The sequence below is a fragment of the Salvelinus fontinalis genome, chromosome 38 (genome assembly GCF_029448725.1).
Source record: "Salvelinus fontinalis isolate EN_2023a chromosome 38, ASM2944872v1, whole genome shotgun sequence".
In the NCBI taxonomy this organism is placed as follows: domain Eukaryota; kingdom Metazoa; phylum Chordata; class Actinopteri; order Salmoniformes; family Salmonidae; genus Salvelinus; species Salvelinus fontinalis.
In genome coordinates this window covers 26,300,716-26,319,455 of record NC_074702.1, presented here as the reverse complement: position 1 = coordinate 26,319,455, position 18,740 = coordinate 26,300,716, and the positions used below count along the sequence as shown (strand labels likewise).

Below are 18,740 nucleotides of genomic sequence, written 5' to 3'. Positions count from 1 at the left end.
GGAGAAATACTCCAGATATAACAGACTGACCCTAGCCCCCCGACACATAAACTACTGCAGCATAAATACTGGAGGCTGAGACAGGAGGGGTCGGAAGACACTGTGGCCCCGTCCGACGATACTCCCGGACAGGGCCATACAGGCAGAATATAACCCCACCCACTTTGCCAAAGCACAGCCCTCACACCACTTGAGGGATGTCTTCAACCACCAACTTACCATCCTGAGACAAGGTCGCGTATAGCCCACAAAGATCTCCGCCACGGCACAACCCAAGGGAGGGTGCCAACCCGAACAGGAAGACCACGTCAGTGACTCAACCCACTCAAGTGACGTACCCCTCCTAGGGACGGCATGGAAGAGCACCAGTAAGCCAGTGACTCAGCCCCTGTAATAGGGTTAGAGGCAGAGAATCCCAGTGGAGAGAGGGGAACCAGCCAGGCAGAGACAGCAAGGACGGTTCGTTGCTCCAGAGCCTTTCCGCTCACCTTCACACTCCTGGGCCAGACTACACTCAATCATAGGACTTACTGAAGAGATGAGTCTTCAGTAAAGACTTAAAGGTTGAGAACCAAGTCTGCGTCTCTCACATGGGTAGGCAGACCATTCCATAAAAATGGAGCTCTATAGGAGACAGCCCTGCCTCCAGCCGTTTGCTTAGAAATTCTAGGGACAATTATGAGGCCTGTGTCTTGTGACTGTAGCGTACGTGTAGGTATGTAGGGCAGGACCAAATCGGAAAGGTAGGTAGGAGCAAGCCCATGAAATGCTTTGTAGGTTAGCAGTAAAACCTTGAAATCAGCCCTTGCCTTAACAAGAAGCCAGTGTAGAGGCCAGCACTGGAATAATATGATCAAATTTTTTGGTTCTTGTCAAGATTCTAGCAGCCGTGTTTAGCACTAACTGAAGTTTATTTTGGTCTTTATCCATGTAGCCGGAAAGTAGAGCATTGCAGTAGTCTAATCTAGAAGTGACAAAAGCATGGATGAATTTTTCTGCATCATGTTTGGACAAAGTTTCAGATTTTTGCAATGTTACATAGATGGAAAAAAGCTGTTCTTGAAATAGTCTTGATATGTTCGTCAAAATAGAGATCAGGGTCCAGAGTAACGCCGAGGCCCTTCAGTTTTATTTGGGACGACTGTACAACCATCAAGATTGTCAGATTCAACAGAAGATCTCGTTGTTTCTTGGGACCTAGAACAAGCATCTCTGTTTTGTCCGACTGGATACCATCTTACCTCACCACCCTAAACACCCCTTTCTCGCCCTCTCTCTGTCTCTCTGTGTGTGACCCCTGCAGGTGCGCAGTGCCAACTACGAGTCTGACCCCTTTGTGCAGGAGTTCCAGTTCAAGGTGCGCGACGAGATGGCCCACGTGACGGGGCGTGTGCTGCCTGCCCCCATGCTGCAATACGGCGGCAGGGTGAGCACAGAGCACTTTATGGTACCCTTCCTTTAAATCACGCTCCATACTCTGTTTGACACGCTACCTACCCTTGCTATATGAGGGAACTAACCCCCTTGCTTTGGTTTGACTTGATCTGTTTGTCTTTTCTCTCTGTGAATCATCCAGGAGTAGGTGTGCTGATCTAGGATCTGGTCCACCTCTTATTCATAGTGATTTCAAAGACAAAATTGATCCTAGGTTGGCACGGCTACTCGAAGACACTTTGAGTACAGGCCTGTCTGTGTGGATTAATTTAAGCCCGTAGTCTTTGCTCAATGCTAACACGGCTACATCATTTTTCATTACTGCTTTTTTTTTGAGAATGCATAGTACAGATCGTGATGACATTATGCTATGACTCAATTAAGCTTCCTTTTGTGGTGTTTATGCTTTTTCCTCCCTTTTTTTTTTTTTTTTTTTAGCCCACTCACTTTGGTTTGCAATTTCACTTTTTGCGATTTGTAAGAGTAGATGTCACATTAGCGGGATTTTACTGGAAACAGTCAAATCAAATTTAAGCCTTAATCCCAGACCCAGTTTTGCATTCAAACATTTAAATTGATTAGGAAGGAAAACAAAAACAGTTTTTCTGGACACTGGATGAGGTCAGCCTTCTGGTTTAATTTTGTTAAGACACTGCAGGACCTGACTTTTCATCTTTCTACCCTGTCTAAGTTACTACACCATGTACGTAAACAGCATTTTTGGTGCATATTTTCAAATGAAATGTTATCAAATTTTGATTTTAACTATGATCAATTTTGTGAAAGCTACATTTGGAGAATGCAGATTCTGAAGCTGAGAAATGAGTTGGCGTGTGGGAAGAGTCTGACTTTCAGGAAATAAATGGCCATTAAAGCAAAGTACAATGAATTTAGCTTACCAATTGCAAAATACCTCTATTGAGACCAAATCACAATCTCTTCAAATGAAGTTACTACATATACCGGGCTTTTGGAAAGTATTCAGACCCCTTGACTTTTCCCACATTTTGTTACAGCCTTATTCTAAAATGAGGAAAAAACACCAATTGAATCCAATCTACATACAATACCCCATAGTGACAAAAGGAAAAACAGGTTATTTGAATCTTTTGCAAATGTATATATTTTTAAAATACATTTACATAAGTATTCAGACCCTTTTAAGTACTTTGTTGATGCACCTTTGGCAGTTATTACAGCCTTGTGTCTTCTTGGGTATGACGCTACATGCTTGGCACACCTGTATTTGGGGAGTTTCTTTCATTCTTCTCTACAGATCCTCTCAAGCTCTGTCAGGTTGGATGGGGTGCGTTGCTGCACAGCTATTTTCAGGTCTCGCCAGAGAAGTTTGATCGGGTTCAAGTCTGGGCCCTGGCTGGGACACTCAAGGATATTCAGAGGCTTGTCCCGAAGCCACTCCTGCATGGTCTTGGCTGTGTGCTTAGGGTCGTTGTCCTGTTGGAAGGTGAACCTTCGCCCTCAGTCTGAGGTCTTGAGCTCTCTGGAACAGGTTTTCATCAAGGATCTCTCTGTACTTTGCGAGAGTTGTCTCGATCCTGACTAGTCTCCCAGTCCCTGCAGCTGAAAAACATCCCCACAGCATGATGCTGACACCACCATCCTTCACCGTACGGATAGTGCCAGGCTTTCTCCAGACGTGACGCTTGGCATTCTGGCCAAATAGTTCAATCTTGGTTTCATCAGACCAGAGAATATTGTTTCTCATGGTCAGAGTCTTTAGGTGCCTTTTGGCCAACTCCAAGCGGGCTGTCATGTGTTTTTTACTGAGGAGTGGCTTCCGTCTGGCCACTCTACCATAAAGGCCTGATTGGTGGAGTGCTGCAGAAATGGTTGTCCTTCTGGAAGGTTCTCCCATCTCCACAGAGGAACTCTGGAGCTCTGTCAGTGACCATCAGGTTGGTCACCTCCCTGACCAAGGCCCTTCTCCCCTGATTGCTCATTTGGCCTGGCGGCCAGCTTTAGGAAGAGTCTTGGTGGTTCCAAACTTCTTCCATTTAAGAAAAATGGAGGCCACTGTGTTCCAGGGGATCTTCAATGCTGCAGAAATAGTTTGGTACCCTTCCCCAGATTTGTACTTCGACACAATCGTGTCTCTACGGACAATTCCTTCGACCTCATGGCTTGGTTTTTGCTCTGACATGCACTGTCAACTGTGGGACCTTATATAGACATGTGCGTTCGTGCCATTCCAAATTATTTCCAATCAATTGAATTTACCACAGGTGGACTCCAATCAAGTTGTAGGAACAGCTCAAGGATGATCAATGGAAACAGGATGCACCTGAAATCAATTTTGAGTCTCATAGCAAAGGGTTTGAATATTTATGCAAACATTTCTAAACCCGTTTTCGTTTTGTCATTATGGGGTATCGTGTGTCAATTGCTGGGGATTTTTTTTTTATGTTGTCAATTTTAGAACAAGGCTATAATGTAACAAAGTGGAAAGGTCAAGGGGTCTGAATACTTTCCAAAGGCTCTGTAGTCCCGTTTGTAATGGCCTTTTTAAATGTGAGCTTTGAAATTATGTATTTATGTCCATTTTTTGAATGTGGTTAATATTCATGACATTTTGATGGTCGTGTGATAAACAAACAAAATATATATTTACATAGTTTGACATTTTTGTTTACTTTTTGAAAGTACTAATATTAAATACCAAAAAGTAGAAGCAAAAATGTAATTTCAGCCTCTGTTGCCTCACCTTGAAGGGTTAATGTAAAGGTTAAGGCCAATACAATTTTGACAGTTTCAGTGTTGAAATGCTCAAATTTGGGCCTCCCGGGTGGCGCAGTGGTCTAGGGCACTGCATCGCAGTGCTAGCTGCGCCACCAGAGTTTCTGGGTTTGCGCCCAGGCTCTGCCGCAGCCGGCCGCGACCGGGAGGTCCGTGGGGCGACACACAATTGGCATAGCGTCGTCCGGGTTAGGGAGGGTTTGGCCGGTAGGGATATCCTTGTCTCATCGCGCTCCAGTGACTCCTGTGGTGGGCCGGGCGCAGTGCACGCTAACCAAGGGGGGCCAGGTACACGGTGTTTCCTCCGACACATTGGTGCGGATGGCTTCCGGGTTGGAGGCGCGCTGTGTTAAGAAGCAGTGCGGCTTGGTTGGGTTGTGCTTCGGAGGACGCATGGCTTTCGACCTTCGTCTCTCCCGAGCCCGTACGGGAGTTGTAGCGATGAGAGAAGATAGTAATTACTAGCGATTGGATACCACGAAAATTAGGGAGAAAATGGGATACAATTTATTTTAAATAAAAAAAATAAAAAATAAAAGATATGCTCAAATTTGACCTTTTTATAAGCTGTTTTGAAAAATAAAGATATATTTTTTTTTAACAACACTGCACCTGTGTCTTTCAGTCTATACATGTTAGGCCTAAATACGGTGGCAAGAAAAAGTATGGAAACCCTTTGGAGTTACCTGGATTTCTGCATAAAGTGGTAATAAAATGTGATTTGATCTCAATTTAAATTACAACAATAGACAAACAGTCTGCTTAAACTAATAAAACAAACAATTATATGTTAATGTTTTTATTGAACACACCGTGTAAACATTCAGTGTAGGGTGGGAAAAGTATGTAACTGGTTGACCCTCCTTTGGCAGCAATAACCTCAGCCAAATGTTTTCTGTAGTTGGGGAACAGACCTGTACAACGGTCAGGAGGAATTTTTGCCCATTCCTCTTTAAAAAACTGTTCAGCAATATTCTTGGGATGTCTGGTGTGAACTGCTCTCTTGAGGTCATGCCACAGCATCTCGATCGGGTTAAGGTCAGGACTGACTGGGCCACTCCAGAAGGCATATTTTCTTCTGTTTAACCTTTCGGTTACAAGTCCAACCACTAGGCTACCTGCCGCCCCAAGATGTTGATGTGCTGTGTCTTTTTTTTTCCTCCACACATAGTGTTGTGTGTTCCTTCTAAACACCTGAATTTTTGTTTAATATGTCCACAGAATATTTTGCCAGTAGCGCTGTGGAACATCCAGATGCTCTTTTGCGAACTTCAGACGTGCAGAAATGTTTGTTTTTTTGACAGCAGTGACTTCTTCTGTGGTGTCCTCCCATGAACACCGTTCTTGTTTAGTGTTTTACGTATTGTGGACTCGTCAACAGAGATGTTAGCAGTTTCCAGAGATTTCTGTCAGTCTTTAGCTGACACTCTAGGATTCTTCTTAACCTCATTGCAAGAGCAAGGTGCAGAATGCTAAGTCATCTTTGCAGGACGGCCACTCCTAGGGAGAGTAGCAACAGTGCTGAACTTTTTCCATTTATAGACAATTTGTCTTACCGTGGACTGATGAACTTCAAGGCTTTGGGAGTTACTTTTGTAACCTTTCCAGCTTTATGCAAGTCAACAATTCTTAATCTTAGGTCTTCTGAGATATCTCTTGTTTGAGGCATGGTTCACATCAGGAAATGCTTCTTGTGAATAGCAAACTGAAATTTTGTGAGGTGTTTTATTTATTATTATTAAAAAGCTTAGTTAGCTGACTCCTGACACCAATTATCATTTGGAAAAGTCATTAGCGTAGGGGTTCACATACTTTTCCCAACCTAAACTACGAATGTTTAAATTATGTATTCAATATAGACAAGAAAAATACAATCATTTGTAGTAATTAGTTTAAGCACACTGTTTGTCTATTGTTGTGACAGACGAAGATCAGATCAAATTTTATGACTAATTTATTCAGAAATCCAGGTCATTCCAAAGGGTTCACATACTTTTTCGTGTGTGTTTTGCTTTAAATGTATCCAATAAGTGTTGGTGTCTACGCACAATTATTTCCTGTGTAATTTCTACATGTGTGCCTGCATGACTTTCTGAAGTGTCTTGCCTGTTGAATCTGTACAGCGTGTCTTACTCCATTGGGTGTATGTGATTACTGTGCACTGTTTTTCTATCCTCGTGGGGACCTGAAATCCTCGAATGTCTCCAAAGATTGTACAATATGGAAAATGATCCCTCTGAGAACGAAGGCTATTTTAAACTTGGAGGTTAGGTGTTAAGGTTGGAGTAAGGGTTAGGGATTTTCTTTTTAATGGTAATACATTTTAGGTCCCCACAAGGATAGAAAAACAAGTGTGTGTGCATGCAGAAGTGTGTGTGTGTGTGTGTGTGTGTACACCACGCAGCAGATCAACCGTACTACACTGTGGTTTCAGAACCGGACGGTGGCCACCCCAAGTCACGGGGTGTGGGACATGAGGGGCAAACAGTTCCACACGGGAGTGGAGATCAAGATGTGGGCCATCGCATGTTTCGCCACACAGAGGCAGTGTCGCGAGGAGATCCTCAAGTAAGAACCAACCAGTCTTATCTGTTTCACCCACTTACTATGTGTACAACTGGGTTATGCTCGTTATGGCACACCGTGGCAAAATGTTCAACTGTAGTCCTGCCCTGTGTCAGTACATTTTCTTCCATTTGGTGCCTAATAAACATACCCCCCTCCTATTCATGAAGCAGCTTCTCACATACCCACAGGGATATATGGAAAGGAATCCCTCCCTGTGTTGTTGGAGATGGCCTTCCAGATAAGAACGTGATCCTTGTGTAATTAGTTTGTCCTCTACGCCTCTGATACAACCTTAGAATTTACACAGTGACTCTCAAGGATTACATTACTAAACCATTCCCTAACCAACCAGATTATATTTGGTCTTTACAACCCTTCCTTTTTCCCTCCTCCCCCTCCCTCATTTCTCCATTACTGTCTTTCCCTCCCTCATTCATCTTTCCCTCCCTCATTCCTCCATCACTTTCTTCTGCATCCCTCTATCTTCCTCCATCCATTACCTACCTCCTTCTATAGGGGTTTCACAGACCAGCTGCGTAAGATCTCCAAGGATGCTGGGATGCCCATCCAGGGCCAGCCGTGTTTCTGTAAATACGCCCAGGGAGCCGACAGTGTGGAGCCTATGTTCAGGCACCTGAAGAACACCTACTCTGGACTGCAGCTCATCATCGTCATCCTGCCTGGAAAGACCCCAGTCTACGGTAGGCGGCACCCATAGACATACACTACCGTTCAAAAGTTTGGGGTCACTTAGCAAAGTCCTTGTTTTTGAAAGAAAGAAAGAAAAGCACAGAATAGAAAGAGGAGTGGGAGGCCCCAGTGCACAACTGAGTAAGAGGACAAGTACATTAGTGTCTAGTTTTAGAAACAGACGCCTCACAAGTCTTCAACTGGCAGCTTCATTAAACAGTACCCGCAAAACACCAGTCTCAACGTCAACAGTGAAGAGGTGACTCCGGGATGCTGGGCTTCTAGGCAGAGTTGCAAAGAAAAAGACATATCTCAGACTGGCCAATAAATAGAAAAGATAGGCAAAATAACACCGACACTGGACAGAGGAACTCTGCCTCTTCACTGGTAACGTTGAGACTGGTGTTTTGCGGGTACTGTTTAATGAAGCTGCCAGTTGAGAACTTGTGATGCATTTGTTTCTCAAACTAGACACTAATTTACTTGTCCTCTTGCTCAGTTGTGCACCGGGGCCTCCCACTCCTCTTCCTATTCTGGTTAGAGCCAGTTTGCGCTGTTCTGTGAAGGGAGTAGTACACAGCGTTGTACGAGATCTTAAGTTTCTTGGCAATTTCTCGCATGGAATAGCCTTCATTTCTCAGAACAAGAATAGACTGACGAGTTTCAGAAGAAAGTTATTTGTTTCTGGCCATTTTGAGCCTGTAATCGAACCCAAAAATGCTGATGCTCCAGATACTCAACTAGTCTAAAGAAGGCCAGTTGTATTGCTTCTTTAATCAGCACAACAGTGTTCAGCTGTGCTAACATAATTGCAAAAGGGTTTTCTAATGCTCAATTACCCTTTTTTTAAATGATAAACTTGGATTAGCTAACACAACGTGCCATTGGAACACAGGAGTGATGGTTGCTGATCATGGTCCTCTGTACGCCTATGTAGATATTCCATAAAATCTGCCGTTTCCAGCTACAATAGTCATTTACAACATTAACTCTGTATTTCTGATCAATTTGATGTTATTTTAATGGACCAAAAATTTGCGTTTCTTTCAAAAACAAGGACATTTCTAAGTGACCCCAAACTTTTGAACGGTATTGTACAGTTGAAGTCGGAAGTGTACATACACGTTAGCCAAATGCATTTAAACTCAGTTTTTCACAATTCCTGGCATTTAATCCCAGCAAAAATGCCCTGTCTTAGGTTAGTTAGGATCACCACTTTATTTTAAGAATGTGAAATGTCAGAATAATCGTAGAGAGAATGATTTATTTCAGCTTTATTTCTTTCATCACATTCCCAGTGGGTCATAAGTTTGCTTACACTCAATTAGTATTTGGTAGCATTGACTTTAAATTGTTTAACTTGAGTCAAACATTTCAGGTAGCCTTCCACAAGCTTCCCACAATAAGTTGGGTGAATTTTGGCCCATTCCTCCTGATAGAGCTGGTGTAACTGAGTCAGGTTTGTAGGCCTCTGTGCTCGCACACACTTTTTCAGTTCTGCCAACAAATATTCTATACGATTGAGGTCAGGGCTTTGTGATGGCCACTCCAATACCTTGACTTTGTTGTCCCTGCATTTTGCCACAACTTTGGAAGTATGCTTGGGGTCATTATCCATTTGGAAGACCCATTTGCGACCAAACTTTAACTTCCTGACTGATGTCTTGATATGTTGCTTCAAAATATCCACATAATTTTACTTCCTCATGATGTCATCTATTTTGTGAAGTGCACCAGTCCCTCCTGCAGCAAAGCACTCCCACAACATGATGCTGCCACCTGTGTGCTTCACGGTTGGGATGGTGTTCTTTGGCTTGCAAGCCTCCCCCTTTTTCCTCCAAACATAACGATGGTCATTATGGCCAAACAGTTCTATTTTTGTTTCATCAGACCATAGAATAGTTCTCCAAAAAGTATCATCTTTGTCCCCATGTGCAGTTGCAAACCGTAGTCTGGCTTTATTTGGCGGTTTTGGAGCAATGGCTTCTTCCTTGCTGAGTGGCCTTTCAGGTTATGTCGATATAGGACTTGTTTTACTGTGGCTATAGATACTTTTGTATCTGTTTCCTCCAGCATCTTTTACAAGGTCCTTTGCTGCTGTTCTGGGATTGATTTGCACTTTTTGCACCAAATTATGTTCATCTCTAGGAGACAGAACGCGTCTCCTTCCTGAGCGGTATGACGGCTGCGTGGTCCCATGGTGTTTATACTTGCGTACTATTGTTTGTACAGATGAACGTGGTACCTCCAGTCGTTTGGAAATTGCTCCCAAGGATGAACCAGACTTGTGGAGGTCTACAATTATTTTCTGAGGTCTTGGTTGATTTCTTTTGGTTTTCCATTGATGTCAAGCAAAGAGGCACTGAGTTTGAAGGTAGGCCTTGAAATACATCCACAGGTACACCTCCAATTGACTCAAATGATGTCAATTCGCCTATCAGAAGCTTCTAAAGCCATGACATTATTTTCTGGAATTTTCCAAGCTGTTTAAAGGCACAGTCAACTTAGTGTATGTAAACTTCTGACCCACTGGAATTGTGATACAGTGAATTATAAGTGAAATAATCTGTCTGTAAACAATTGTTGGAAAAATTATTTGTGTCATGCACAAGGTAGATGTCCTAACTGACTTGCCAAAACTATAGTTTGTTAAGAAGACAATTGTGGAGTGGTTGAACAATGAGTTATGACTCCAACCTAAGTGTATGTAAACTTCCGACTTCAACTGTACATATTCACATGATGTTCATTGGAATCACCTTATCCGTGCTGATTCACGGTCTAACATTTTCTGTATCTATATAATACTTCTACCAAAGCATTTGCTATTCTTTGAAACTCTTGTGTTGCTGAAGCAGCTTTGATAAGGGATGCGTGCTGTTGTGTGTTAATAACAGATATTGTACATCTGTCTGGTATCTATCAATACTTTCCCTTTAAAGCATAGGTGGTACTTTAATCTTTACTTCCCTAATCTGACTGTTAATTGCACAGAGATTGATTGATCACTTCCTGTTACTGGTCCTGTGTAGCGGAGGTGAAGAGGGTGGGAGACACTCTCCTAGGAATGGCCACTCAGTGTGTCCAGGTGAAGAACGTGGTGAAGACGTCCCCCCAGACCCTCTCCAACCTCTGCCTCAAGATCAACGTCAAGCTGGGGGGAATCAACAATATCCTGGTGCCCCACCAACGGTATGTGGCCACTGTGGCTAGAGGATAGAAGGACTGTGGAATGACCAAACAAATATTTTTATTCAGCTAAAGCAAGCACATTTTCTTTTGGAAATGTATTTACCTTTTTTAATTTAGTCATATTTATCTTCCTTTAGAAGTGTGCATAAATCAGCTTGAAGTAGCTAGAAAACAAGTTTTGTCGCCACATAATCCAAAAGGGAGGCTACAGCTAATATTTTTTCCTAAAATTACTGTTTGCAATTCACAAATAAAACATTTTATTCACATGATTCGATCACTGCGATTAAACCGAATCCCAACTACTATAATCACGTAGTGAATCGTTTGTTTTGTCAAAGAATCATTCATATGAATCAAATTAATTGTTCAAATGTATTTATTTTTTGAGACCTGTGAAGCGGGGCATCCGTTTAAACAGTAAATTCACTTTTTTAGGCCTTAGCCCTTACTACAATAGTCAATATCTGTTTTCAAATACTGTGTGTATTGGTCTTGAGAATGTTTATTTTATTTGTACACAAATTCCATCAATTTCAATCTCCCAATCAAGTATCTTTCAATTTATGATTGTACATATTGTGTGAAATCTAAACCCTTAATCATATTAGAGGCCCTTTCTTTGAACTCTCCTCAGTTGTCCTTCTCTCTTCCTCCACCCAGACCCTCAGTATTCCAGCAGCCTATCATCTTCCTGGGGGCGGACGTTACACACCCCCCTGCTGGAGACGGGAAGAAGCCCTCCATTGCTGCAGTGAGTTCACTTAACTCCTATTGGCCTATACCAGGAGTCTCAAACTCATTTTGCCCAGGGGCCACATTTATATATTTTCTTACTATTACAACCATGGTCCACATTTACTAAGACAACCGGCAGGCTGCATTAAATAGGCTCGCGGGCCTCATCTGGCGTGAGGACTACATGTTTGAGACTTCTGTGGCCTGGTCTATACTGTATCGCCACTGCATTCAAGTTCATAATGTTTGTGCCGAGCTAATCAATTTGTGCAGCGCTGGTTTGTTTCTCACACACACACACACACTCTCACCCTGTTTCTCTCTATACATTTCTCTCTCTCCCAACCTGTTTCTCTCTATTACGTCTCTCTCTCTCTCCCCCACCCTGTTTCTCTCTATACATCTCTCTCTTTCTCCAGGTGGTAGGCAGTATGGACGCCCACCCCAGCAGGTACTGTGCCACAGTGAGGGTCCAGAGGCCCAGGCAGGAGGTGATCCAGGATCTGGCCTCTATGGTCCGAGAGCTGCTGATCCAGTTCTACAAGTCGACCCGCTACAAGCCCACCAGGATCATCTTCTACAGGGACGGAGTGTCAGAGGGCCAGTTCAGACAGGTGAGTAAAGACCGAGTGACTATCCTGGGGACAAAAAAAATGTAAGTCTCTCTCCACCTCCAGAACTTCAGAAACCAGAGGGTCAAAGGTTGCATGTCAAATGTTGTCCCTCTTTAAATAAGCTGTTAAAGTTAGGACATCTACCTATCTGTGTAAGTAAACCATTGATGCACATCATGAAGATCCACTAAGAGGACATTAGAATAACATGCATGGGCTGTGACCTGTGTGTAAGTGTAAACACTTATTTACCTGCCCCTTAGTCAGATGGTGGTTAAAGGGTGCAATGTTGAGGCCTATATCATCCGCCTCAACAGGTGCGAACTAGGAAAAACTTGCCCATAACGGAGATGGAGGACATTCAAAGTCATATTGTCAATAATGAATGTTTTTAACCCCGTTTTATCCCTCTGCCCACCCCAGGTGTTGTACTACGAGCTGCTGGCCATCCGCGAGGCCTGCATTGGCTTAGAGAAGGAGTACCAGCCCGGCATCACCTACATCGTGGTCCAGAAACGCCACCACACCCGCCTCTTCTGTGCCGACCGCAACGAAAGGGTGAGTGGGCCCACTTTTCCTTCCGGCCACCCTCCCAGCTACCTTAGAGTCATTCTGAGATAATGCCCATGCCTGAGTCACACTATGGGGCCAAATCACACCCAAACTGTGCTGACTCTTACATTTTCTTCTAACACCGTTCCAACAGCTTCAGTAGATGCGTAACCAGGCCAGCTCACTACAGTTTGACTCAACTCTGTTTGGCACAGCAGTGTGATAAGCCCTTTATAGATTAGGGGGGGGAACTGTGTGTTACAGAGTTGGTCCGTGGTCTTTATTTACCGCTCTAAATGGTTGTCCTAATTATCCAATTAGACTGTTGTCAATGGGCCTGCTCTCCTCACCCCTGGTAATTATATTCCATTATAGCATTAGGCCTGATGTGAATTGATGGACCTGGAGTGCCACTCAAGGCCTGGGAGAGCAGGGCTTTTGGAGTTATCACCTTGTTTACAAGTGAAGTGAACTTTGACGGACAGGGAGAAATCAATTTAGTCATTATTCTGGTCATTTGTAGACTACATCATTCAGAGCTGTGGAAATAAGGCGGCGCACGATTGGCCCAGCGTCGTTACGGTTTGGTCGGGGTAGGCTGTCATTGTAAATAAGAATTTGTTCTGAACCGACTTGCCTAGTTAAATAAAGGTAAATATCAAAACTAAACACTACACCTCCCTCCGTTCGTTCACTTTCTTACGTCATTAAATGAGTCCAAGGGGAAAGTTCAATGAATGGATGTGTGTGTCTGGTGTTGAAGTAGAACAGGACTGATGGAAGGATGTTTTTAACATTGGCAGTTATTAATAATAACCCCAACTCGACATCTTCTCTTGGTTCAGGTTGGACGTAGTGGAAACATTCCTGCTGGCACCACGGTGGACACGGACATCACGCACCCCTACGAGTTTGACTTTTACCTCTGCAGTCACGCTGGAATACAGGTACTGCAGCATTTATCTGTTCATCTAGCCTGCTGCCTCACTGCACCTTACTCTCAGGAAATACGCTGTCTTTTTAGAATTTAAACGCACTTTTTTCACACTGCGTGTTTTGGTTTTTGGAAGGTAAACAGTTCTTTACTGAAGCTAAACTACCAAATACTCTTTGGTTTTGAAGTTGAAAAAAATTTGACTAAATTTGCAAAGGGGCCTATACCTCATTCTAAAACCCAATTGTCATTGTCTTTCTACATAACTTTTTATACCACAGCTCCATTAAATCCAATAATAGAGCTTGTGTAATATGTGTAACGTCTGCCGTCTGCTTTCCCCAGGGGACCAGTCGGCCCTCCCACTACCACGTCCTGTGGGACGACAACTGCTTCACGGCCGATGAGTTCCAGCTGCTCACCTACCAGCTGTGCCACACCTACGTGCGCTGTACCCGCTCCGTCTCCATCCCCGCGCCAGCCTACTACGCCCACCTGGTGGCCTTCCGTGCCCGCTACCATCTGGTGGACAAGGAGCACGACAGGTGATTGGCAGGGATGGGGCTGGGTGTTACTCTATCACTGCACAAAACAATCTGGGCTAGTTTAGTCTTTCTGCATGCTTCGCCTCTGTTGTGCTCAACATAACGTTTCATATTTCCTATCTATTTTGGGTGAAATGTACAGCACTGCAATACTGTTTATTTTTTATTTTTCTACTGCCCCAAAGCAGCACTAGATAGTATACTGCCCCCAAATCAAATTGTATTCGTCATATGTGCCGAATACAACAGGTGTAGGTAGACCTTACAGTGAAATGCTTACTTACAAGCCCTTAACCAACAATGCCGTTTTAAGAACATAGAGTTAAGGGAAAAAAGTAACAAGTAGTTAAAGAGCAGCAGTAAAATAACAATAGCCAGGCTATATACAGAAGGTACCGGTACAGAGTCAATGTGCGGGGGCACCGGTTAATTGAGGTAATATGTACATGTAGGTAGAGTTATTAAACTGACTATGCATAGATATTAACAGAGTAGCTGTGGTGTAAAAGGGGGGGGGCAGCAATGGCAATAGTCTGTGTAGCCATTTGATTAGATATTCAGGAGTCTTATGGCTTGTGGGTAGAAGCTGTTTAGAAGCCTCTGCTTGACGTGCGGTACTGCTTGACGTGCGGTAGCAGAGAGAACAGTCTGACTAGGGTGGCTGGAGTCTTCCTGGATGGCAGGAAGCTTGGCCCCAGTCATATACTGGGCTGTAAACACTACCCTCTGTAGTGCCTTGCGATCGGAGGCCGAGCAGGTACCATACCAGGCAGGATGCTCTCGATGGTACAGCTGTAGAACCTTTTGAGAATCTGAGGACCCAGGCCAAATCTTTTCAGTCTCCTGAGGGGTAATAGGTTCTGTCGTGCCCTCTTCACGACTGTCTTTGTGTGCTTGAACCATGTTAGTTTGTTGGTGATGTGGACACCAAGGAACTTGACGCTCTCAACCTGCTCCACTACAGCCCCGTCGATGAGAATAGGGGCATGCTCGGTCCTCCTTTTCCTGTAGTCCATAATCGTCTCCTTTGTCTTGATCACATTGAGGGAGAGATTGTTGTCCTGGCACCACACGGCCAGGTCTCTGACCTCCTCCCTATAGGCTGTCTCGTCGTTGATCAGGTCTACCACTGTTGTGATCGGCAAACTTAATGATGGTGTTGGAGTCGTGCCTGGCTGTGCAATCATGAGTGAACAGGGAGTACAGGAGGGGACTGAGCACGCACCCCTGAGGGTCCCCTGTGTTAAGGATCAGCGTGGTGGATGTGTTGTGACCTACCCTTACCACCTGGGGGTGGCCCGTCAGGATGTCCAGGATCCAGTTGCAGAGGGAGGTGTTTAGTCCCAGGTTCCTTAGCTTATTGATGAGCTTTGAGGGCACTATGGTGTTGATCTCTGAGCTGTAGTCAATGCATAGCATTCTTACATAGGTGTTCCTTTTGTCCAGGTGGGAAAGGGCAGTGTGGAGTGTAATAGAGGTTGCATCTGTGGATCTGTGGATCTGTTATGCAAATTGGAGTGAGTCTAGGGTTTCTGGGATAATGGTGTTGATGTGAACCATGATCAGCATTTCAAAGCACTTCATGGCTATAGACGTGAGTGCATTTGGACAGTAGTCATTTAGGCAGGTTACCTTAGTGTTCTTGGGCACAGGGACTATGGTGGTCGGCTTAAAACATGTTGGTATTACAGACTCGGACAGGGAGAGGTTGAAAATGTCCGTGAAGACACTTGCCAGTGGGTCAGCGCATGCTCGCAGTACACGTCCTGGTAATCCGTCTGGCCCTGTGGCCTTGTGAATGTTGACCTGTTTAAAGGTCTTACATTGGCTGCGGAGAGCGTGATCACACAGTCGTCCGGAACAGCTGGTGCTCTCATGCATGTTTTAGTGTTACTTGCCTCGAAGCGAGCGTAGAAGTGGTTCAGCTCTTCTGTAGGCTTGTGTCACTGGGCAGCTCTCGGTTGTGCTTCCCTTTTGTAGTCTGTAATAGTTTGCAAGCCCTGCCAAATCCGTTGAGCGTCGGAGACGGTGTAGTAGGATTCGATCTTAGTCCTGTATTGATACTTTGATGGTTCGTTGGAGGACATCGTGGGATTTCTCATAAGCTTCCGGGTTAGAGTCCCTCTCCTTGAAAGCAGCAGCTCTAGCCTTTAGCTCGGTGTGGATGTTGCCTGTAATCCATGGCTTCTGGTTGGGGTATGTACGTACGGTCACTGTGGGGATGACGTCATCGATGTACTTATTGATGAAGCCAATGACTGATGTGGTGTACTCCTCAATGCCATATGAAGAATCCCGGAACAAATTCCAGTCTGTGCTAGCAAAACAGTTCTGTAGCTTAGCCTGTCTAGGCTGAGGGTGCCGCTAGCGGCACTCCCCCCCCACCCCCACTGAAAAGGCAGAGCCGCGAAATTCAAATAAAATATTTTTTTTAAATATTTAACTTTCACACATTAAAGTCCAATACAGCTAATGAAAGACACAGATCTTGTGAATCCAGCCAACATGTCCGATTTTTAAAATGTTTTACAGGGAAGACACAATATGTAAAGATGTACATCTATTACCTAAAAACACATTAGCATAATCCACCATCTTTTATTTGTCCACCAACACCAGTAGCTATCACCAATTCGGCTAAACTAAGATATTTATAGCCCCTAACCAAGAAAAAAACTCATCAGATGACAGTCTGATAACATATTTATGGTATGGGATAGGTTTTGTTAGAAAAATGTGCATATTTCAGGTAGATGGCATAAGTTACAATTGCACCCACCGTCACAAATGGACTAGAATAACTACATAGAGCAACGTGTTTACCTACTTACTAATCATCAAACATTTCGTAAAAATACACAGCATACACTAATCGAAAGACACAGATCCTGTGAATACAGACAATATTTCAGATTTTCTAAGTGTCTTACAGCGAAAACACAATAAATCGTTATATTAGCATAGCACAGGTGCAAACATTACCCCAGCATTAATTCTAGCCAAAGTGAGCGATAACGTCAACATCGCCAAAATATATTATTTTTTTCACTAACCTTCTCAGAATTCTTCAGATGACACCCCTGTAACATCACATTACAACATGCATATACAGTTTGTTCGAAAATGTGCATATTTAGCCACCAAAATCATGGTTAGACAATGGGGAAAGTAGCCCAGCTGGTGAGAAAATGTCCGTGCGCCATATTAGACAGTGATCTACTCTTATACATAAATACTCATAAACGTGACTAAAAAATATAGGGTGGACATCGATTGATAGACAATTTAATTCTTAATACAATCGCGGAATTACATTTTTTAAATTATCCTTACTTTTCAATACAGTTTGCGCCAAGCGAAGCTACGTCAAAAAACATGGCGTCCTAAGCCACTAACATTTTTCGACAGAAACACGATTTATCATAATAAAAATGTCCTACTTTGAGCTGTTCTTCCATCAGTATCTTGGGCAAAGGATCCTTTCTTGGGTCTAATCGTCTTTTGGTGGAAAGCTGTCCTCTTGCCATGTGGAAATGCCAACTGCGTTCAGCATGAACTGGAAGCGTGCCCGGCGATTCACAGCGTTTCAGAAATAAATGTCCCAAAATCGCACTAAACGGATATAAATTGCTATAAAACGCTTTAAATTAACTACCTTATGATGTTTTTAACTCCTATAACGAGTCTTAACATGACCGGAGAAAGATTACTCCCAACACTAATGCTTGGAACAGGTGCGGGTCGGTGTCCTCCACGCGCATAACGCAGCTCCAAAAGTCTTACTAGCTACAGGGTTTTTTAATTTATAGTGCCTGTGAACGCGCAATCGACCCCATTCAAATCGTCATCACGTAAAGGCATCCAGGGGAAGACGTAAGCAGTGTCCGTATACTCATAGCAATAACAGTGGCCTTTTAACTGACTCCAGATCAGGGGCCAAAATTTCTGAAATCTGACTCCATGTCAGGGAAATTGCTGTAGAATGGGTTCTGTTCCACTTAGAGACAAAATTTCAACTCCTATAGAAACTATAGACTGTTTTCTATCCAATAATAATAATAATATGCATATTGTACGATCAAGAGTTTTGTAGGAAGCCGTTTCAAAAATTACAAGATTACCATAAATAGTGACAACAGCGCCCCCAGCCTCAACAGGTTAGCATCTGCTTCATCTGATCACTTTTTTTTATTGACTGGGTCACTGGTGCTTCCTGCTTTAATTTTAGCTTGTAAGCAGGAATCAGGAGGATAGAATTATGGTCATATTTGCCAAATGGAGGGCGAGGGAGAGCTTTGTACATGTCTCTGTATGTGGAGTAAAGGTGGTCTAGAATTTTTCTCCCTCGGGTCTACATTAAACATGCTGATAGAAATTGGGTAAAACGGTTTTAAGTTTTCCTGCAATAAAGTCCCCGGCCACTAGAAGCGCCACTAGGTAGTATACTGCCCCCCCCCCAAGCAGCGCTAGGTAGTATACTGCCCCCCCAAGCAGCGCTAGGTAGTATACTGCCCCCCCAAGCAGCGCTAGGTAGTATACTGCCCCCCCCCCCCCCCAAGCAGTGCTAGGTAGTATGCTGCCCCCACCAAGCAGCGCTAGGTAGTATACTGCCCCCCAAGCAGCGCTAGGTAGTATACTGCTCCCCCCCCCCCCCCAAGCAGTGCTAGGTAGTATGCTGCCCCCACCAAGCAGCGCTAGGTAGTATACTGCCCCCCAAGC

At 43.9% G+C, this 18,740-nt stretch overlaps 1 protein-coding gene across 2 annotated transcripts in view; it reads left to right on the top strand.

Annotated features, from left to right (window-relative positions):
• Positions 1 to 18,740, top strand: part of LOC129837769 (protein argonaute-3) — a 47,080-nt gene that overhangs the window by 21,168 nt on the left and 7,172 nt on the right. Inside the window, exons 10-18 of one of the 2 annotated variants that reach the window (XM_055904205.1) lie at positions 1,304 to 1,426; positions 6,623 to 6,756; positions 7,273 to 7,457; positions 10,479 to 10,638; positions 11,302 to 11,392; positions 11,796 to 11,990; positions 12,414 to 12,548; positions 13,388 to 13,489; positions 13,822 to 14,021. In XM_055904205.1, coding sequence (XP_055760180.1) covers positions 1,304 to 1,426; positions 6,623 to 6,756; positions 7,273 to 7,457; positions 10,479 to 10,638; positions 11,302 to 11,392; positions 11,796 to 11,990; positions 12,414 to 12,548; positions 13,388 to 13,489; positions 13,822 to 14,021 — 1,325 coding nt within the window. Of the gene's footprint in view, positions 1 to 1,303; positions 1,448 to 6,622; positions 6,757 to 7,272; positions 7,458 to 10,478; positions 10,639 to 11,301; positions 11,393 to 11,795; positions 11,991 to 12,413; positions 12,549 to 13,387; positions 13,490 to 13,821; positions 14,022 to 18,740 lie in introns of both variants that reach the window. The other variant, XM_055904204.1, reaches the window with a different exon arrangement.